This window comes from Monopterus albus, unplaced genomic scaffold (genome assembly GCF_001952655.1).
Source record: "Monopterus albus unplaced genomic scaffold, M_albus_1.0 scaffold190.1, whole genome shotgun sequence".
Lineage (NCBI taxonomy): Eukaryota > Metazoa > Chordata > Actinopteri > Synbranchiformes > Synbranchidae > Monopterus > Monopterus albus.
The window spans coordinates 98,982-122,101 of NW_018128070.1; the positions used below are offsets into that span (position 1 = coordinate 98,982).

Genomic DNA, 23,120 nt, shown 5'->3' on the forward strand with positions numbered 1-23,120 from the left:
TTTTTTCTTTACACTTTGTTCAGACATTGCTTTTTGAGCTGGGATCTTAAAGTTATCTTTACACTTGTTACTTGTTCTTCTGAGATTAAAACTATGACAGAAACTGAGGGTTGACTGATATCGCTTGTCTGTCTTCATTGTTGAGCTGTTTCTGTTTGTGAAACAGTATAACGTCTCCTGTTAGTATTTTTTCCTGTTCTAGTTAATCCAGGAAGCAAAACTCTAGTGGTCAACCACATGCTTTGATAATAGATGGATGGATATGAATTTGTAAGCTGCTAGTTTTAAAAATGGTTTATTTGGACAATAAAAACAACAGATTTGACGTTGTGGCTGCTGGTACATGACACCAACTCTTGTTATTTATCGTCAAAGGAAAAAAAACAATTATTTTTATCAGTAATGCATAAGCATCTGTTTGCTGCTGCTGCTAATGACAGTAAGAGACAGTTGAAAACAGCTGAACGATGTTATGGTAGTCAGTGTTTCAGCCAAGAACTCCTCCGTAAATGTTTAAAATATGACTACACACCATTTGAAAAACTCTTATTTTGACCTTGGCTATGTGGCAGGCAGGGCTAATGTCTGGACACAAGGTAGAGAAGCTGGAATAACAACAGAAGGCAGCAGAGTGTCATGTAGAGGGGGTTGTAGCTGAAAGACACCACATTTACAAACGTTTATCAGACTGTGTAAAATCCTAATTAGTGCACCTTTAAAGTTTAGCATCACCGCTAAAATATCTAAGTGATTTTTCTTCGTTATGTTATTTATTTCCCACCCTCATTTCGATTTCTCTTTTCTCCAACAGCTACACTCAGATGTGGACAAAGGAGACGGCAAGGTCAAGTATGTTTTATCTGGCGAGGGTGCCAGCTCCATCTTCACTATCGATGAAAACACGGGAGATATCCACGCCACAAAGCGCCTCGATCGGGAGGCTCAGGCCTACTACACCCTTCAAGCTCAAGCTGTAGACCGACTCACCAATTTACCTGTCGAGCCCAAGTCGGAGTTTGTGGTCAAGGTCCAGGACATCAACGATAATGAGCCTAAGTTTCTTGATGGGCCGTACTTGGCAGGGGTGCCAGAGATGTCACCCTTAGGTAAGCCCCCTCATTTGTTTTAAATACAATCTCACAGCAGGTCCTTTCCCTTTATCCCTCTTTTCAGCTGTCTCCCATACTCCAGCTTTCTCTTTGACTTGCCCCCACTCCAACATCTGCAGTTGATAATTTTCCACCTCACTGAATTTGTCTTCATCTCTCTCAAGTCTTTAGGTCACAAGGGGAATTGGGAAGTTTGCAATATTAATTTAAACCCAGCGTGTTCACTCTGTAAGACTCAATACGTGCTGATCACTTTGGGCCCAATTTAAACTGCATGAACTTCTTCTGCATGGGCTCTACATCAGTTGAGGTCCAGGATAAACTACTTGGATTTTGGCATCAGCTCCTTAAATAAGCTCATGGACATTTCTCCTCTTGAGGTTTTAAATATTGTCAATTTAGTTTCTGAATACATGATGATGTACAAAAATTAAACCACCAAGACAGCTTTGGAACTTTTGACAAAGAAATGTACTCATGTAGCACATTTACTAATTCAAAGAAATCCACAAGATATACTGAAAGTAAAATAATGGGATTTGTTAGAGGTTGCCTAACTATCACACTTCGCTGTTGTTATAATAGATTGCTGGCACAAACAATATATACAGTATATTCATTTTTTACAGGAGAACAAGTTTAGGAAAACATTTGTGTAATACGGTGTCTTCTGTGGTGTGAGAAAGTAAACCTGGGGATGAAGGCACGGGATTTAATGAAAGGTGCTGTTGAGTGGCACTATGGGAAATGTAGGATCCAGTATTTTTGGAGCTTGAGCTATGTCTGAGTAAAAGTCAGAGTGTCTGTCTCTGCAGCATCAATTTTCACAATTCCTGTTAAAATCGATTCCTTGTGAGTCACGTCATCCAGCTTTATGGAAGAGCAATAATACATCCTGAAAGGAAAGAACCCTTTTAAGTTTGCAGTGTTTACACTGTCATCACTGATAATTTTACTTGACACATAAAAGATCTGGCTGGAGAGACGGATGCAATGGATGTCGCTTCCTTACTGATATTATTGGTCTGATTGACACAATTCTGATTTTAATGCCTGAACAAACTTTGAGTGTTTTTTTCTTTACGCTTTGTTCAGACATTGCTTTTTGAGCTGGGATCTTAAAGTTATCTTTACACTTGTTACTTGTTCTTCTGAGATTAAAACTATGACAGAAACTGAGGGTTGACTGATATCGCTTGTCTGTCTTCATTGTTGAGCTGTTTCTGTTTGTGAAACAGTATAACGTCTCCTGTTAGTTTTTTTTCCTGTTCTAGTTAATCCAGGAAGCAAAACTCTAGTGGTCAACCACATGCTTTGATAATAGATGGATGGATATGAATTTGTAAGCTGCTAGTTTTAAAAATGGTTTATTTGGACAATAAAAACAACAGATTTGACGTTGTGGCTGCTGGTACATGACACCAACTCTTGTTATTTATCGTCAAAGGAAAAAAAACAATTATTTTTATCAGTAATGCATAAGCATCTGTTTGCTGCTGCTGCTAATGACAGTAAGAGACAGTTGAAAACAGCTGAACGATGTTATGGTAGTCAGTGTTTCAGCCAAGAACTCCTCCGTAAATGTTTAAAATATGACTACACACCATTTGAAAAACTCTTATTTTGACCTTGGCTATGTGGCAGGCAGGGCTAATGTCTGGACACAAGGTAGAGAAGCTGGAATAACAACAGAAGGCAGCAGAGTGTCATGTAGAGGGGGTTGTAGCTGAAAGACACCACATTTACAAACGTTTATCAGACTGTGTAAAATCCTAATTAGTGCACCTTTAAAGTTTAGCATCACTGCTAAAATATCTAAGTGATTTTTCTTCGTTATGTTATTTATTTCCCACCCTCATGTCATTTTCTCTTTTCTCCAACAGCTACACTCAGATGTGGACAAAGGAGACGGCAAGGTCAAGTATGTTTTATCTGGCGAGGGTGCCAGCTCCATCTTCACTATCGATGAAAACACGGGAGATATCCACGCCACAAAGCGCCTCGATCGGGAGGCTCAGGCCTACTACACCCTTCAAGCTCAAGCTGTAGACCGACTCACCAATTTACCTGTCGAGCCCAAGTCGGAGTTTGTGGTCAAGGTCCAGGACATCAACGATAATGAGCCTAAGTTTCTTGATGGGCCGTACTTGGCAGGGGTGCCAGAGATGTCACCCTTAGGTAAGCCCCCTCATTTGTTTTAAATACAATCTCACAGCAGGTCCTTTCCCTTTATCCCTCTTTTCAGCTGTCTCCCATACTCCAGCTTTCTCTTTGACTTGCCCCCACTCCAACATCTGCAGTTGATAATTTTCCACCTCACTGAATTTGTCTTCATCTCTCTCAAGTCTTTAGGTCACAAGGGGAATTGGGAAGTTTGCAATATTAATTTAAACCCAGCGTGTTCACTCTGTAAGACTCAATACGTGCTGATCACTTTGGGCCCAATTTAAACTGCATGAACTTCTTCTGCATGGGCTCTACATCAGTTGAGGTCCAGGATAAACTACTTGGATTTTGGCATCAGCTCCTTAAATAAGCTCATGGACATTTCTCCTCTTGAGGTTTTAAATATTGTCAATTTAGTTTCTGAATACATGATGATGTACAAAAATTAAACCACCAAGACAGCTTTGGAACTTTTGACAAAGAAATGTACTCATGTAGCACATTTACTAATTCAAAGAAATCCACAAGATATACTGAAAGTAAAATAATGGGAAAAAATAAAACAAAAAGAAATACAGTATCCGAAAGTGTAAGAGACAGAGCCACACCAGTATCATGGCTATAAACATTATAAACTGTAATATAGTTGTTGTATAAGTACTCAGTGGTTCACATTTCGTTGATTACATTTGCATTTATTACTGCATATATTTATTTTTGTGTATTTTCCTGGAGAGATCCATAATGTCAGACCTTGTCTTTAACCGGCTGCATGGTCAAGATTTCCTCCAAGGTTTTGAACGGGTCACGCTCAAGCTCAAAATGCGAGTGAATGCAAATGAGCAACAACATCCTGAGGCCATTCAACTTAGCAGGTGTATGAGGAACACAGCTGGAGTGAGAGAGAGTGACCTCCATATTGATAAGTCATGGTCTGTGTGCTCTTTATATGAAACTTCATAAGGCAATTACAATATGTCGTCGGTTTACCAGTGCAGCTTTAGGTTGTTTTTGAATGTTTCTGACTTTTGAACTTAAATTTGATATTTTGTTCAATAAGAAATGGGTGGCACTGAGCATACGCTGCTGGTGTCTCATGGTGTTTTAGTCAGCCATACTCAGTGTATTGTAGTGTGAATTCTGCTGTGCCCCAATTTACATGTTTATCACCTCACATATGCCGGCACGGACCTGTAGGCTTAGAAGTTTTGACGCATGTTTAAAAACTGACTCGAGCAAACTTTCTGTTTGAATAAAGCATGCAGGCCAAAGGCATTCTTTCCACAAATTAGGCTCAGAGTTCATGCTAGCCAGTATTCTCAGGAAAATGTGTCTGAAAAATGTCTGATACAAACAAATACATTTCTAGCCATCCATTATCTTGCCACCTCACAGTGCAGTAAGCAGCACAGCACAGAGATCCTTAATTTCCTCCAGCTCCTCCTAAGGGTTCCCAAGGCAGTCCAAGGCATGATGGGAGCTGTGGTCTAATCACAGGTGAGCTCTGACTGATGGGTTGGAGACAGAAATAAACGTGGAAAGAGAACAGTGTTAAGGATTTTGCATTTGATTTTAAATAGGTTTGAGATCATTTTAAACCCACAGATTATAACTTAAGACTTATTTTCTGTTGAGGTGTTTCTGATGCTTATTAATAGTAGACATTTATGAAAATGTCTAAGTGATGCGCTTTTCCAGCAAAATGCAATTACAAAATGCGTGCTCATTCTGTGAGGAAAGTAAATAAGAAAATCTTAGATATTTGATATCAAACCTGTGCGTAAATAAAAATTAATTTGTTCTGCACTCCAATTTACAGTCTGAAATCATTATTGGACCTGGCAGCCAGTTCTCTCACAGTGTTGAAAGGTTTAGAAGTAGAGGCTGATTAGTTATTCAATTTATATCAAATTAGCTACACAATAAATGTGACTTTGACAAATAAGACATGCCACAACAAGTGTAATTCAGAAGTGCTTATTTTTGAAAGAGCACCTAACAGCACATAAATTTTTTGAGCCAGTGATTTAAATGCATCCTTGCTTTATGTATAATCAATTACAATGGTAGTTCTTTTTTTCCTAAAGTAAAAGGATTAATTCTGTATTTTAGAAAAACCAAAAATGTGTGACATTGCCATACAGCCCATGGTATGAGCCAGTATTCATAAAACAACACAGTACTTTTTGGATCGTTTTTCAGACGACCTGGCATATACAAGTTTACTACACGCTCTCCTTTTGCCCAGTTGTAGCTCTGCTAACTCCTGTGGGAAATGTGGGAAATATAGCTGCTAAATGCTAGTTGGATTTGCAGGTTGAGATGATGCAATGAGATCAGTGAGAGTAAAACTAAACAGTAAAACTGAGGGGACAGAAAACAAAAACAGCTTAGCTGAAATAATTGTACTGAAGATGTCCCTTATATACAACATAGGTGAGCAGTTTGGACTTTTATACATCCATAAATGCTGAGAGCTAAAAACTAATTCTGTCTTTCAACGTCACCACGACACCTTAATTATTAGTGGCAGCATACAGATGGAAATGAGTGAAAACAAAGGCGTATATGGCTTTTTCACAACCTTCAAAGTCAAAAGGGAAATTTCGGCAGACAAACAGTGGCACTGGGAGTCGCTCCAAGGGAAGCAGTGCTTTCCTTACAGCACCAGCACGGAGATCTCTGAAGGATTACATGGACGACTGTCAACAGGGGGGTACAGAGCTCAGGCTTAAGGAACCAGTGGATTAGAGTACAAGGGCTTGGAGTCTCATGTCCAATCCTAGATAAGACAGCAACTTGGTATATCAGAGGAGGATGCGTTCACGCTGTGAGCGCCAAGATGCAGGGTCACCCTCGCCATTTTATTTACTCCACCCGTTCCTGTGAAGGTCTTCATCACAAGCTGTGAGGACAACAGGAGAATAATGCATTGCCTGTGTTTATAAATATCTGCTCAAAGCAGTTATCAATGCAGTAAAAAACAGGGAAAGGCCAAGCACCTCGTGTCCTCAATAATTCCTTTATAGATGTCTTTAAATCATTACTGGTCACAGCTCTGCACTACTGATGAATGGGTTCAATTTAGAGGAAATCATGAATTTAATTAATTAAAGTAATTAGAGGCGGTGCTCGTCCATACACATGGAGACCTTTTGGCCCTAGGATCTTAGAAGGCTTTTGTTTTAATCACGGCAGGGATGTCAGATAGGAGAGAAGAGAGCTTGAGGACAGTTGGAGGTGTGACAACTCGCCCGCTGCACAGCGATGGGCCAAAGGAGCAGTTTGAGGGCTCATTACAAGCATAAAAAATGTAATGTCAACCCAAGGCCGCAGCTCTTGAATTTACTACTCACCAGTCCTATATCCAGCTGTCATTGTTCCTAATGCTTGAGAGCAGACATCAAGGATGGAACTTTCATCTAATACTGGAGATTAAAAGGGTTTTTCAGTTTAAGGAAAGTTGATTCAAATTACTTTTTGTCATCGTAAGTGTCATATTGATTCTACTTTGCATTGTACATTATAAATCTGCACTTAGATAAACCCGTGCAATGAAATTCAATCCAGCCGCCCTGCTGTAACAGTACTCCATTTTTAGTTAGATGGTAAGTTTATTATTTAGGTAATAGTTAAAGGTGGTGTTGAATTGTTTCTGATTGGGCAGGTGTGCAGTGGTTAGCACTGTTGTCCGGGGCCTTTCTGTGTGGTGTTTGCATGCACTGCCTGTGTGGGTTGTCTTTGGGTACTTTTTCCTACAGACATGCAGCTTAGGTTGACTCTACATTGTCTGTAGGTGTGAGTGGTTGTCTGTGTCAGCCCTGTGATAGACTGGCGACCTGTCCAGGGTGTATACCACCTCTCACCCAGAATGAGCTGGGACTGACTCCAGCCACCCCCGAATGACCCTCTACAGGATAAACGGTATAGATAATGGATGGATATCATAAAAGTAAACTTTATGGCACTTTTGCACTCAATCCCTTCTTACCTATGAGACGCAGGTGTGAATGTGCATGAATATAATCAACGTAATAAACAGAAGCAGCTTTGAATACTCATGAAGACATTGCAGAATTACTGGGCTTAAATGTAAAGTTTTAATACTTTTTTTTTTTTACTGTACAATGCAGTCAGATTTTTGGATTTAGTTTCAAATCTATTTACCTCTAATGAAATAATAACGTACTGTATTTGTAGTTTCACATTCAGCAGCCAGCCCTTCACTTAAAAACATATGTTATAAGATGCGTTCTGTGTCACAGTCCCCAAAATAAACAGATTCGCACTGTGAGTGTGCACTCAGAAATGCATATTGCAGCTGACAGCCGGATACAAGAAGTTGAAGAATACCTGTCTGCTTTTTAGATTATGCCTGCCACATTCATTTTCATTACTGGCAGGTGACAGTTGCTCACCCAAGATACAGAAATGATTAGGAAGCCTGTTTTGTACACAGCTGTGGGGAATAAACAAAAAATGTGAGGATCTGATCCATCACATCAATGAAGATTGACAATTATTGAAGGCGCGCAGACAGGACAAATTGAGCAGCGGCTGACAGCCTCGTGGAGCAGACAGAATCTATTCAAATTTCAGGGTATTCTTCAGGTTTTCTGACGTCCAGCTCACCTGGCTAGTATTACTTGTCAAACTGACATCGTTGTTAAAATAAGGGGCTTGTTTGACAAACAGCCTGTAAGAAACAGCTAAAAAAAAGCATTTAGAACCTGAGTCCATATTGAATGCTAAGTTACAGCTGCACCTTGCTTGGACTGATCTTATCTATCAAGCTGTAATAGAGAGTTAGACATCTCCTGAGGCTCTTTCATACAATCATCCTTTGACCTTGGTGCTCTAAACTACCTGTAATATAAGCTGTCATGACTAAGAGGTGATGATATAATCTGGGTGTCCTTCCACAAGCAGCCTGGTGATAACTTCTCCAACCTCTCCAAGCTTTTTGCCTGTTATACTGTTCACATCCAGGGCCAGAGCCTGTTAATTCTACTTTACAGCCCGAATGCAGGAATCTAATCTTCAATTTCCATGATCACTTCATTCTGTAAAAGCCTGTAAAACACACCTCATGTTTGAAAGTGTGGTATTTTTTACGATCCTTGCTCCAAAGTAAAATATCACCATCTTGTCGTACAGCACTTTCTTCCATATGCTTAAATATAAGCCCAAGCTTGTCCAGCTATGTGCTACTAGCCATTAAAGTGAAATATTCAAGCATAAACCATCTGACTACCTGAAAAAGACACACTCATTGAAAATGATGATGTTACATTTTCAGGGCTTTTCCAACAATGTCTATTGTTGATTATTTCACCGCTGTCAAAAGAGGCTCCTGTAGGCGTCAGCTTTTAAGACCAAAATACTGACACAGTCTGACACACACACACACACACACACACACACAAAAGCAAATAGTGTGTACTATAATGGTTGTTTGTGATAATTTATCAATCTATTATAGGGCTTTTCCTCCTTATTATCAGATGAATATCAGTTCCTTGGTCTAAAATTACTTTGCCTGAGAAACATCTGTAACCATTAAATGTGCCCAGTTGGAGCAACAAGGCTCATTTATACCATGATGAATAGTGTTACTGAAATTGATTGTTACTGATTATGTTTTCTCTATAAAACCTTGAGATGCTTTAATGCCTTACGTTCCAAGCCACAGCTGTCGGATCGAGTCGCATCAACCACATTCAGTCGGTGCATTTAAACAGAAATGCATAAGCAGTGTTGTGTGATGTCTACTTTTCTGCCTTGAAGGGAGAGTGGGAGAGGACAGTACACACAATAACAACACTTGTCATTTGGCAGCAGAGTTCACAGTTGAGTTTGAAAACAAATTTCCTTCTTGTAAGCTGGAAGGAAGTTTTGGGATTTGGGGATGCAAAATGAGTCTTGGGTTTCATAACTTGATTTGTCATGTCAGTTTTTGTCTACACAACATGTCCCTTGTATGTCAATAATTATGTATCTCTAGATTCATTTACACACTGGACCAGGGGTTTTCAGCTGATTGTAACCCAATGACTGTCACTGTGACTAAGAAGCAACCTGAGGGCCACTGCTGTGTGGTGGATAGACTGAATGGCCACTATTTTAATCCTGACAGTCACCTTGGCTTTTCTAAATTGAATATATTTGCATTAATTTGACTATTCACAAGCAATAATTAATATTAAGTAAAGTTTATTTATATTTATAGAGCACCTTTCTAGATCAATAGTGCTTCACACAACAGTTTAAAAGAAGGAAATAACATTTTATAAAATGTGATTATTGAATGCATGGTCAGGAAGTACCTGCAGTGTCTTCATGGACCACCAGTGGGCCGCAGACCACTGGTTGGAAACCCCTGCACTAGTCAAATTCCTTCCCTTTCTATCCAACCTCAACCTACTGTTGTTTACTGCCTCGGTTCATTATAGCCAGGGTGTTAGCTCAGTTGTCATATGGCACTGATGTGCCCATTGTATCACACTGACATGAATTTTAATTTGTTTGGACAAAATAATTAATGATTGCTTAATTAACAGAGATCTTACAGGAGAGATGAAGATAAGAAATCTAACAGATGTAATATGTACAGAGTATCTTGCTAAGTCTGTATTGTAGCATCCATCCTGGGTTTGGCTTTAAGGTTAAAACAGATGAACAGATAAGATAAATAAGACAAAAACAAAGGAGATTGTGTACATGCGTATGAGCTTTGAACCCTCTGAAATTTTATTAATTTATTGCTTATTTAACAGAGATCTTACAGGAGAGATGAAGATAAGAAATCTAACAGATGTAATATGTACAGAGTATCTTGCTAAGTCTGTATTGTAGCATCCATCCTGGGTTTGGCTTTAAGGTTAAAACAGATGAACAGATAAGATAAATAAGACAAAAACAAAGGAGATTGTGTACATGCGTATGAGCTTTGAACCCTCTGAAATTTTATTAATTTATTAATTGGTGGTTTTTCAAATTAAGATGTTTTTAATTGGCTTGCTTAGATTTTGCCTTGTAAGAACCCTTTAGCTTAGTAACAGCTTACATGTCAAATATGTAAATTAAAGGGAAGGTTGTTTATCCCTTAAATTATACCAGCATTGTCATTTAAGAGCATTTCAATTTAAAATGTCTTTTGAAATCAATGGAGAAGTTCTGGAATTATTAGTTACAGTTCATGTACCTTTATAAAGACTGTAATTAAGGTGTTTGGTGGGTTTTCAAGGGTAAATTTGTGTAATATGGATTTGAAGCTCATTATATCCTGTTTGGATTTATAATTAGATTCATTTAAAAAAAATCCTTTTCAGTAGAATGTATTCATCCAATCTGGAAAGTAAATACTAAATACATTAAACAAGAACATCTCCCTTTCATTAGTGCAGAACAGAGCCTCATAAACAAACAACACTTAAAATATTTGTGCCACAAGACTGCAATCATGCCTCTTGTCTTCAGATATTATTTGGTTTTCACAGTAATAATTTCCCTTCTGCAGCTCAACATCTTCTCCAGAGCAGTTTGTGGACCCTAATTCTGAAACTAAATGGTTTACCATCTGTGCATGTTAGCAGAGATTCTTACCAGGAAATAAAATAATAAATTGTTGTAAAAATGAAAGAATGGAATCAAACAAAGTTTTCCCAACTGTCTTTTTTCTAAAACTATCATAAAATTCTCAAAACAGAGAATTTATTTGAGCCTAGTTAATACAGCACAATGATACAGTGTCCTTTTATGACATCGCTGGAGGACAAATTCAAACTCTTTGACTCTTCTAAAACCAAAAAAGTTGCAGTTATAGGATCAGTATGATGTGAAATACCTAATCATGTAGCTTTGTGTTTTAGTGGTGGGGGTGAAGAGCCTCTTTAACATGCACAGATGGGCTGCGGAACCGGTTTGGCTGCTGAATTTGAATCAACAGATTGAAGTTATTGGAAAAGAAGCTGCTAACTGATGTGTGGGAGACAAATAGAGAGAGTGGCAACAAAGTGATCTCTAAAGGCTAGGAGTTGCACTTAGATCCTGTTGCAGCATCGCTGTAAATGATGGCAAAATGTTTTGTCACAGAACATGTTAGATCTTTTGGTGTTATTGAAAGTTTCAGTGAGAAACTGCTTTTCTAAAATAAAAATAAAAACTCAGTACAAAACTAAAGTAAACACCAGTTCTAAAAAAGGAAGACAGTGTAATGACTTATGACTAATGAGATTATTTACTGCCATAAAAGTTGCATTCCCATTGCCTGCTCCCTTTTTTCTTTCAACTAGAATTGGTCACACGCTCAGTGGATATGATGATTATTTCCACATTTAGCTCGATATGACTTGGCTTCTGGATGTTGTCTTAGAAACTAATGAAGGTGCTGTCTATCCACAGGAACCATGGTAGTGCAAGTGGCAGCCCCAGATGCAGGTACATATGGGAACAGTGCCAGGGTGGTCTACAGCATCATCCACGGACAGCCATACTTCTCAGTGGAGCCCAAGACAGGTACGACATCTGCCGAATAAGGCGGTGATGATCCCAGCCGACACTGGGCAAGAGGCAGAGTACACGCTGGATGGGTTGCCGGTCTATCACAGGGCTGACACACAGAGACAGACAGCCATTCACACTCACATTCACACCTAAAGTATAGCTAATTTGAATTCACCGAATAAACTAACCTGGACTGTGAGAGGAAGCCAGAGTTCCCATGCATGATGAATACTCCACTGGCCAGGTTCAACTATGCGGCTGGGATGTGTGCTATGCTAGTGGTGGCTAGTGGCTAATGCCTCAAGCAGAACCGGTTCTTTTCAGCCCCAAATAACATCCCTTGAAACATTTAATCAGATTTTGTAAAATTCCCTTCAAAATATAGGAGCAATGAAATGTAAAGCACATGGCGTTTACCTGTCATATAAATAAAATCACATTGCCTTTACTATATAACTTTACAAACAATTTTAACAATAACAAACTGAAGCACTGAGAGGCATATTTACTAAAGAATTATGGCTCATTTTCTGGCGCTAGCCAGTAAAATTGTTTGTTCATATGTACTAAGGAGTCGCGGTGTGGTTTTGTGTTGGAGAATCAATTTGCGTGTTGGATGTCATGCCATGTATTTTAAGGCATTCAGGGAGAAAAAAAATCAGGGAAGAGAGAATGGAAATCTATACAGATACCCTCAGCACCTGATTTACCACCACTGTGACATAGCAAACTGCAGCTGAGATTTAACACCAGAGGGAAGCAGGTGTAGCAATTGCATCCCTGGGTGGCAGCTGTTAGTTACCTGAGACTTAATGTTTGAGGGGGAAGAGGGTGTTTGTAAATCCCATCACTCACCAGAGGAGAACATGAGGGACACTTACAGGCTTTCAGGTCAAACCATGCTTCAATTACTGAACGAAATAAAAGATGATTTAACGGTAGCCTACGTGGTTCAAGTTCAGAAATATGTTTTCTGATTTCTTCAACCATATTAAAATTCAGTCTTTTACACTTCCTCTTGGGCCACATGTTGCTCAACAGCCTTCAGGCAGCAGATCCAAAGCAGAGGTATGTTCAGATTAGCACAGCTGTGGCTTTGTTCATTTACATCATCATTGTTGGTAAATAGGCCTCTAAATAAAAACATTGCGGTGCCACAATATTTTCGGCACCTGATGGTAATTTGCAACAGGTTTTAGGAAATATCCCCCTGAGTTTCACAGTATCAATCACTTGGTGCAATAAAGATATAATGGTAATCAAATTAGAAAACAATTTTAAAAAGCTAGAGAAAATGACTACAATAAGCTGCAAGATAAATGTCTGTCGACTTGTGGGGCATTTTTATCCTGCAAAGTGCAGCGGCAGCTCTAGCTACATCTTCATCGCCGGCTCATTAGTCACTGCCCTGCTGAGGCTCGGCTACTTCATGCAAAACACTCTCACAAGAAAACAGAAAAATGTGGGCCATCCAATAATATTAGGCTTTGTCCTCTGCTTTGAGAGTAAAAAACACATGGAAGAATTTTACCAATGTAGTTCTAATTCATGAACTGGTACAATCATGTGCAGTGTAGAGATTTATGTCATTTATTTGCCACACTCATGCAGATGCAAAAATAAGAGGGATGTTCAATTACAAAGACTGACCTGTAAGGTTCCTTGTAAACATTTATTAAGACTAACCAGCAGAAGAAAATGGATCATTCAGGGACAATGAAGGCACCGTATATCACATAACTTCATAGTGTGTTGGCATTAGGGAAGTGTTGTCAGAGGAGAAAAGATGAGTCAAAGTGCACTTAGCTGTGAAGTCTGCACACTATCATAAAAGTTCTATGTTATTTTTCACTTTCTAGAGAGCCTTGACTAATGAAGCCTCCCACTGAAGCTTTCATTAGGCAACATTTCCATGTTACTCTGTTTTGGGATGAACATCTACATGTTTAACTGTAAATGAAAAAGTTCCTCTTGGATACATTTTAAGCTTTGACAGTTCCACTGAGACTTGTCTAAGGGTGTACATCTTTGATTTTAAGTAAAAGATTCCTCATGGGTGGCTTAGAAGCTAAAATTTTGTGGGCTAATTAATGTGTTAAAATACTGTGAACATCTTCCGTAAGATTTGGAACTTGTGATATTGTACCTCAGTGTTTTTCCATTTCTTCTTGATCAAGTGTTTGATATCTGTGGGTGTTGGTTGATCTGGTCCTTTTGCTGAAGCCAAAAACTGTCTGGTAAATTGAACAGATTAAACCAAATTTAGCCTAAGATTATCCTTATCATATTATATATTATAGTATTATAATAACTTATTATAATATTCAAACCAAATTTCCAGTGACATGCTGCTTGATGTGCAGTATATGCATATCATCAATCTTGATTAAATAGCTAATGCATCCAATTTATTTGGAAAAATACACTTCTAGTGCTGGTCTCTACTGGCAGGACAAGCTAACACTTATAAAGAAGTACAAAACTGTCAACTACAGCTATATATTACAATTATATATTTTATACTCTACCTCGGCACAGTGGCTAGCGCTGTCACCTCACAGCAAGAAGGTTCCAGGTTTGAGTGCCGACCAAGTCCAAAGACATGGCGCCTCCAAATTGCCCGTGGGGGTTAGTGTGAGCGTGTGTGGTTGTTTGTCTACATGTCAGCCCTGTGATAGACTGGCAACCTGTCCAGGGTGGACCCCGCCTCGTGCCCAATGTCAGCTGGGATTGGCTCCAGCCCCCCTGTGACCCTGTTCAGGATAAGTGGATGGATGGATATTCTACTTTTCTTATTCCTTAAACCTGCACTAATTTATGTTTTGGCCACGTGGGGGCAACACACCAAGCTCATTTACACATTGTCACCTTAAAAAGATGCTAAGGCTAACATGTTAGCAAACAATTGGCAAGAGGGAACAGCTGTGCTTCTCACTGAAAATACAGCTGGATGTTCTGCTTTAAAAAAAAACTGTTCTCCACAACAAGGTCAAGAAGAAAGGCAGCACTCCATAGAAACATACAGCAAAAAATCACCTCACGTATCAGTCATAAAGATGAATTTATTTATAATGGGCCGACAAAACTAATGATGCATTTCAGCATGAAGCCGTCTGCAGAGCGTGTGACAGTGAGCTCTCTCCTCACAAAGGACACATTATGTGATCACCAATCAACAGAAACACTTGCACCTGTACACATCAGTGTAAATCCTCCACTTCCACACCCTCACCGAGGTAACACCTACACCCACTAGTTCCGCATTGACAACAATGTTCAGAAACACCAATAAAGCCAGGTTAAGTAGTTTTCAAGGACCATTTGGCAACCTCAAAGAAATATGCACTAATACAGTATGTACATAAAACTGTACCTAAAAGATTTAAAAGTAAATGAGTCATATAGATTGTGTGGGGCCATTGCGTTTATCTATCCACAGCATTTTGTTTTGTGAGGTCCCCAACATGCAACAGAGACTGCTTCCCAAGTCTCCTAAATGGGCCCATGTTTCCCTGACTTGTCTTTTCATTGCATCTCATTGCCACCCATGTAAGATGCAAGGAGAGAGGAATTAAGGAAACGGGTTTGTAGAGACATGACACATGCTTTCCTTCAATCCTTCATCTGAAGTGTCCACGCACCAACTGATTTTCGATAAAGGGGCATTCCGTGAAGGATTCTTTGATGTATCCTTGGACATGGCTCCTTCAGCAGCCTCCTTGCTCCATGTTCCTCAGTTGTCAGAGTAGATATAAGAGTCCTAAAACAACCTCAATCCTCACTCAACCAGAAGGAATTCTGGGTTGAGTGAGGATCAAAGGCAGAGGATGGATCATATAAGAGACATACAAAGCAGCCAGTGACACCTGTTCAAGGCCAACAAACCACAAGGATGAAGGTGGACCACGATCGGTAAAGAGAGCGCTCACTATTGTCACATGTGTTGAGAAAAAGGTTTGTGTTTTGGCCCCATTGATAAATGTAGATTTAGCTTTGGTCTCCAACAACTCCTGAGGGGTCTGGCTCTTTCGCTGCTGAATGATACATGATGTTCACCTGCTACTTGTTAACATTGCCTGAGAATTATTTGCTGGTTGACAGAGCTTTCTCGCTAAAAACAGGTGTTAGATGGGGAGACAGACCCACTTGTATAAAATAAATCTTTTTAGCAACTTTCGACACCTCCTCTTTTTATTATTGCACAGATCAAACCTGTGAATCCAACTGTGTCTTGGCTTATGCCCCATAGAAAAGGAATGGACTTGAGTTTTACAACTCATAGCACTTCTCACTGCTAGGTGGTAGAATGGTTCTGCTAATGGGTGGTTTGATTCCTGGCCTCGTCCATCCTCATGTTCGGATGTCATTGAACCCTTAATTCCTCCAGATGTATACAGTATAGGAATGAGAAAATGAAAGTCAGTTTTCAAAAAAGGTATCTAAAAGTGACTTTTAGGTTTAAATGTGGAAAGTGACTTAGTGTAGCAGATAAATCCCACTTTGGTACTCTTTCTCTAGGACAATGGCTGGTTTATTAACCTGTCAAACAAGCCCACACACATACCTTAAAGATTCCAGAGACAGCCTTTGGGCCCCTGCCAACGCCCCGGCTCTCTCTGCCTGACCACAACTCATATTACTTGCCTCTGTTTCCAGGTGATTGGATCTCATGGTTATGAGATGCAGTATTTTTGTCAGCACTGAATAGCGTGGATGGCCATCAGAGAGCTGTGACTCTATGTGGGATCTGATGCAGGAAAGCATGAAGCATGAAGTCATGTTTTCCTGCTTGACAGGGGTAACCTTAATAACAACCTAGTGTAAAAAGATAGCTTATAGAGGAGTAGTGGGGGATATCCCACAGGCCTCTATACAACAGCAGTATTGTTAATGTCTAGAAGTCTCTATAGGTTTGTAGAAATTTCTTTTTTCATTCTTTCCCTTTAATTGCTCTTTGAAAAGTATGAAACATAACTTTAATTGAGAAAAATATTACAACGTGTTCGCTGTTCACTTGGTTTCCTTCATCTTCATCTTCATTTAGTTACCTTTCAAGAAGAACCACCTTGGGGAAATAAAAATGTACGCTACTAAAAATGCTCTGCTGGCTTCCTGCAAAAACGAGGATCTTGTTGTGTCATCAACTTTTAACACTGTAGCATATTTTACAAACTTACCAGCAACATAGATCTCTTAGAAGTATTTATTTGGAAGTGGTGATTCACTGTTATAATCTGTCCTCGTTTATGCTACTTCGTTTTTTTTTTGTTGTTGTTTTTTTTTTAAAGGTTATAATCATGAAGAACTTGAAAAAGATGTTTAAACAGCACATCTGCCCCTGGCATCCATATTACTCTTGTATGTTTTTGTTAGGCCCATTCAGCTCAATGATCAGAGCTCATACTTTCACAGCCTCAACTGATGACATGTTTTTCATTCGGCTAAGTGGATTCCCTAAATCCCAAGGTTGATATTTCAAAAGCTTTACTGGGTTGTGATTGCTTACTGGAATTGGCCCGTGTTCTCCTGCTGTCAGTTGTGATGGTTCATTTCTGCTGCATGCCATAGTGTACACTGTACTTTCTGGGAAATAATCAGCATGAGCCATAATATAGAGATGTCATCAAATGCCACTCTGCTTGCAGTCTGGGTTTTATATTGAGCTGTCAGTGTCCTAAAGATATGCGCCATGGGATCACCAGGTCTTAATAGTGACAGACGCTTACATGTAGATGTAGATATTTGTTTGTGTCTTGACAGTATTTTACTTTTTCAGATTTCCTATCACATAGAAATCTGTGCGGAAATATGTCAGTTACAAAATAAAATGTGCTTTAACGTCTCGGTTCATATCTTTTGAGAGATGTAAATGTTCCTATCTAAAGCACACAGGTTGTTTTTTTTTAACATTCCTTTGTGAATTTTCCTTTACAGATAATCATGTTTAAAGCTGCTCTTTGTACATTTTGAAAAAGCAACAACACAGCAACACAAGATTCCTCTTTCAAGTGAGGCAGAGAAACACAGCTGCTCAGTTCAGTTTACTTTGTGGCTTTGCTGCTGCAGTATTCATTGGTCTGGCATGGCCAGTAGTTTACAGTGACTAATGTTAGCTATTGAGAACTAGCTTTGATGGGTTTTGCTGTGCAACTGTTTCTTGTTTGTCTTTTGTAATAATAACATTAAAATGAGTTCAATCTGTTTGTTAAAACATAGTGTAACAGCAGCAGAAGTAGAGACATTTTATTGTTGTTGCTTTAAATGGACTGTATTTTATATAGCGCTTTCTCACAGTGTGTTGCACTGGCCAAAGCGCTTTACAGAAGGTCATACACCATTCACACACCGATGACGACAGGCTGCCATGCACCGGCGCTGGTCAAGCCACCAGGAGCAATTCGGGGTTCAGTGTCTTGCACAGGGCCACTTAGGCATGCGGGGAGACCAGGAGTCGAACCACCAACTTGCTGGTCAGGAGACGACTACCCTACCTCATGAGCCACAGCCACCCATGACATTACATTCTACAGGTGTTAAGTATTGTTTCGTCCTTCTTGTTTACTGGCTGCAAAAAGAACCACATTGTTTTTGTTAGCTTTTAGTTTTGAACATAATGTCAATGCCATGTGATTTACAGAACACACTCAGAGGGTGAGACTCTTGCTTTTAGGCAGCGGCTCAGGATTGAGTGTTATGGGATGAGCGTTGTGCTTCTGTCTTTGCAAGTTACTAATTAGTCCCATTTGCAGCACACACCTGGGCCATAGCAGAGGGTGACTTTGACAAAGTGCCTGGGCTGAAATACACTCTAAGCTCCACACTGCAATACTGCACTAGCGATGAAGTGGCAGAGGGCTAATGGTCAGGAGGGTGGAGGATGTGTGTGACCCAGTGTTAGGTAGGTAGCATATTGGCTTTCTTTCATCTAACAAGTCTCTTTACTCTGTCGCTTAATCCCAAATTGAGACTAGAAGGTGCCCTTTGGAAAAGTACGTAATCCTGAATAGCTCCAATATCTTTCAATCAAGGCATAATTTCTGTAAAATATATAGGTTCTGATTCCTAAAGGTACTCAGGTATATATATAGAGAGAGAGAAAGAGAGATTGATAGCTTGTAGTTGAGTTTGAAGGTGAAGTTGATATGCTGTTAAGGGCTGCGTTCTAATTGATGACAGGCTCAAGGAGGTTTGAACAGCTGCCTCCACCTCCATACACCTTGGCGATATGGCAAGTCCTTTAGAGACAATTATCCGTGCACATTAACACTGCTAAGAATGCAAATACATGCTCACAAACCTCAATGACTGGAATAACAGGAGAAAAAATAGTTAGCAGGAAATGCCAGGTGCCTGAGTGAGAGAATTAATTACATTCTGAAGGAGGTATTTAAGATGTGACACAGCATGGCTCTGTATGACATCTGAATATGACAGCCACTCAGGTGACAGAAGGCTGGATGGACTGAGCTTTGTCTTGTCTCGACCTCAGAATCTAATGCTTGAATATAGGAGACGGCCTCGTCTGCTCCCACTCAACGCATGCGAGGTCAGCGTGGGACAGGTTTGTTCTGATCAGTCTGTGATTAATATATTAGTGTGGCCATTTTAGAACAGTGTGTGTTTTTCTATAGAGTCATCTTTAAAAGCATGTGTTGTTGTTGCTCTGTACCAAATTGTGGCACTAAATTGAGAACATTACAGCTTAAGGCTGGACATAAATCTGGCTGCCTCCTTCTGTTCAGGCAGGTAATATGGAGAGGGAGGTACAATACATTAATTCTAATCACAAACAACACACATTTGGATGTACAGATGAGCACACATTATTTTCAGCTTCATAGTATTAATGAACTGATCTGACGTTCTTTAACATGCTGGGCTGCGGCATCATGTGGCCCTTTAACATTCAGGGATAACTGGGTAGGTAAATGTATAGTGATCTGTGATTAGGCCATGATGCTTGAATGTCACACAGTAATAAACTACCTGACTTGGAGCTTTTATTTCCTGTTTATATGGCATGTTTTTGTGCTATGAGATCTATTCCTTGTAAGTGGACTGCCTGAGGGTTTGGCAAATCACGTACTGCACCCTTCATGTTTAAGTGTTCATCACCTTCATCAGTACCTCTCCTAGCTGCACACAAAGCCAGAGGGTCCCTCCAAAGTCTGCACCTTTATTTTCTCTTCCCAAGACAAATGTCAAGTATTTGGGCTTTAGCAGGGAGCACGGCCCAACCCGTCTGCCGCCAGTGGTGTGGAGACAGCTAGATAAATGTATGGCTACAATGCACCAGAGGCAAGGAGTCACGGTGCAATGTGAGGCCATGCCATGATAGCGACAGAAGGATTTTAATCATCACCTCTCCCCAGGAATGACACCAGCTCTGCACAGGGTAACAGAGATAGAGTGCGAACGGGCTGGCACCAAACAGACAACAGCCTCACAACATTGCCGTGTGAATTAGCAGCGTCGCTCAATGAGGAGTATGTTTGCTTCTGGCCAGGCGGGAGGAGAAACATGTCGCTGGTGTTTTTTTTATCATGCTGGAATCAGAATTCATGGCATCATTAACTACAGCCAATATCTCTCAGGCTCCAGCACACAAAGCTGATATTAAATAAGTATATCAATTGTGTGTGATGCCTAGCTATGGTTTAGAATAAGCATTCATTTTTCTTCAGTGCTAGCTGCACAAACTTAACATCTTTTTATTTTAACATATACGAGCCAGGCATTGCAACTTTACTTCTGTTGTTTGTTGGCTGTTTAAGGATGTCTCTTAGATATGCGTGCTTTGTGCCTGTGTTGGTGGTGTGAGGAGCAGAGAACAGAAGAGTTCTGTATTGTTTGTGTCTTGCTAGTATTAAGGAAGCCTTGCTGGATTGAAGACTTGAAGTAACCTTTCTGATGCAACTCAGTAAACAGGGTTCACAGGTGTCACTGTAGCGAGCACCAGAGCAGTGGTGGTGCTCTTTAATTGGCTTCGAGGTTGCACTGTGGAAGAAGCAACAGAGAAGTGATGAATGGACAGATGGAGGAAGGATGTAAGGGATAAACGGAGCAGATGGGTGAATATCCACACACGTACAGAGATAGATGCCTAGATTCTCAGAATAAAAGCATTAAGCTTAAAAACAGAAACTGATGACATGTTTTGATTTTGTTGCTGAGCCTTAACCAAAGGAGAAAAAGGTAGGCATATTTTTCCTCAGTGCTGTACGACAGCGTTCTCACGGCCTATTACTTGATGCAGGAATGAAATGCCGTGTTAGAGCAACAGCAGAAGTTATTGCTTTATTGACCACTGTCATCCCACCATGAGCTCACTGGTAGAGACTTGGGAGAAAAGAAGTGGACAGCTCACTGTAACTGAGCTATATAGTTAAGGGAGCCAGAAGCTTTTTTCAGGTGTGGGAGGGACAACACAAAGAGTTTGTGCAGGTACTTTACATTATGCAGATTAGCTAGAATGTAAACAAATGTATTGCTAGAAAAAAAGACCATAGATGTGGCCTACAGTCAACTAACCTACTTATAAAAATACACTGTAGTTCCTGCTTACATTATTCAAAGTACGGGAATTGTGGGGCGAACACTCAGAATACATTCATTTCCAGTGGGAAGAAGAATGTTATATAGTATTTGTTATACTGTATGTTATTTGCCTAATATATCCCGGAAAAAACCAATAGATATATGAATGTGTCAGGCTCTTTATGTGCTCATGTTTCCATAAGGATACCCACACATACACCTACAGCAGGAGAAAGCAGTGGTAGTGGCTGCTATTCTTCTTGGGGTCCACTTAATCAAAAACACATTTAAAATTTACATATCATAAAATTAAACAATTAAAAATTTACAATCTCTGACAAACCAATATAATTATTCCTGACACAATCCAAGATAACAATAGTCACTAATCTAAAGGATTTTCATTCCCGTAGTAGAAATTAATTGCAGTTTTAGACATTTCTTAAATGTAGAAATACGGGCTTTGATTCCCTGAGGAAGTTTATTCCGTTCAGATGATTCCCTAAAGATAATTCTGTATTTAAAAAAAATCTTTTTGACTTGGGGAATTCTCAAGTTTCCATTTCTTACAGATCAATATGAGCATTCATTTAACCTTTTTGATGACCCGTCCAATATTCACCCTTTTTTTAGCTGTGCTCTGGGCTCCCCCAGCTCCTGGTGGTAAAAACTACAAGTTGTCATGACAAGCTACAACTTCCACATTATGTATGTATGTACATTTTACCCATATAAAAATGTTGATTAGTACAGCTTAGACTAAAAAGAACCAGGTATAAATCTACTTTTTCTTAAAAATATTAAGTGAAATCTCCAAATATTCCATGTCTAAAAACTACAGTCTTTGTCAAGGGCACAGCTGATTGAGAGTTCTGCATTACTTGTAATGAGCAAATAAGTTTTTTTTCCAAACCTCAAGAGAGTGGACCTCAATTACATGTCAAGTTTTTGTGTAATTTAAAGGATTATGAGAAATGTTTCAGGTGCCAGGTCTAAGAAAAATCTGGTTTGTCAAGCTGTGAATGTGATAGAGCAACTAAAAATGATTCATTCATTCAGGAACTGTGTACCGTGGCTTTGTGAGGTTCTTAATGAGTAATCTTCCATGTTCTATAGGAATCTTTAATAAGTGCCATTTAATGAATGAAACACATTGTGTGGTAAGTCATTAACTTTGAAAGCAACAGTGATTGCTTTTGAAGGATTAGAACACTCTTCTTTGCATTTAAATTTGTGGCATTAATTTTTCTGAAATTATCATCTTTGTAGTCAAGAGATAAAATTGAGATTAGAAAAATGTCATTAATAAAAAGATTTCTCTACAAGCCTTTTAGTATTTTGTGCATGTGTTCCACAACTTGGTAACACTGGCTGTTATATGCAGCTACTCAAGTGCAACCAGACGACAACAGATAAATGTCATTTGATGCTAGTTTTGTCACATCTCTGATCTTTTTTTGATATAGATCAGTTATGACAGGAGGAAAGACAGGTATTGCCTCTCCTGGTGGCTAAAATGTCGCCTTGGATGTACTGACTTTTCTGATAGCATTTTAACAGTAACATCAACATATGTCAGACTGCTAAACATCATTACTGTTGAGCAAACAAGCTATAAGCCATTATGGACATCCTCATTAAACCTGAAGTTCAGTATGCGAACTTGAAGGGTTGATGTGAATAGGTTTTGTTTTTCCATCTGAATTTGTGTTATTAGATCATCCACCCTTACTTGAATAGAGCCTCCCAGAACTTGCCATTTAGCTTGTTATTCTGAAGAATTGTAGGGCATGAAGTTAGATT

The 23,120-nt window shown here is 39.5% G+C and overlaps 1 protein-coding gene across 1 annotated transcript in view; it reads left to right on the forward strand.

Moving 5' to 3' along the window:
• Window positions 1-2,996: 2,996 nt before the first annotated feature.
• Window positions 2,997-23,120, forward strand: part of cdh7a (cadherin 7a) — a 50,501-nt gene continuing 30,377 nt past the window's right edge. Inside the window, exons 1-2 of the mRNA XM_020617506.1 lie at window positions 2,997-3,287; window positions 11,679-11,792. Of these exons, the coding sequence (XP_020473162.1) occupies window positions 3,275-3,287; window positions 11,679-11,792 (127 nt within the window). The 5' untranslated portion in view covers window positions 2,997-3,274. The remainder of the gene's footprint in view (window positions 3,288-11,678; window positions 11,793-23,120) is intronic.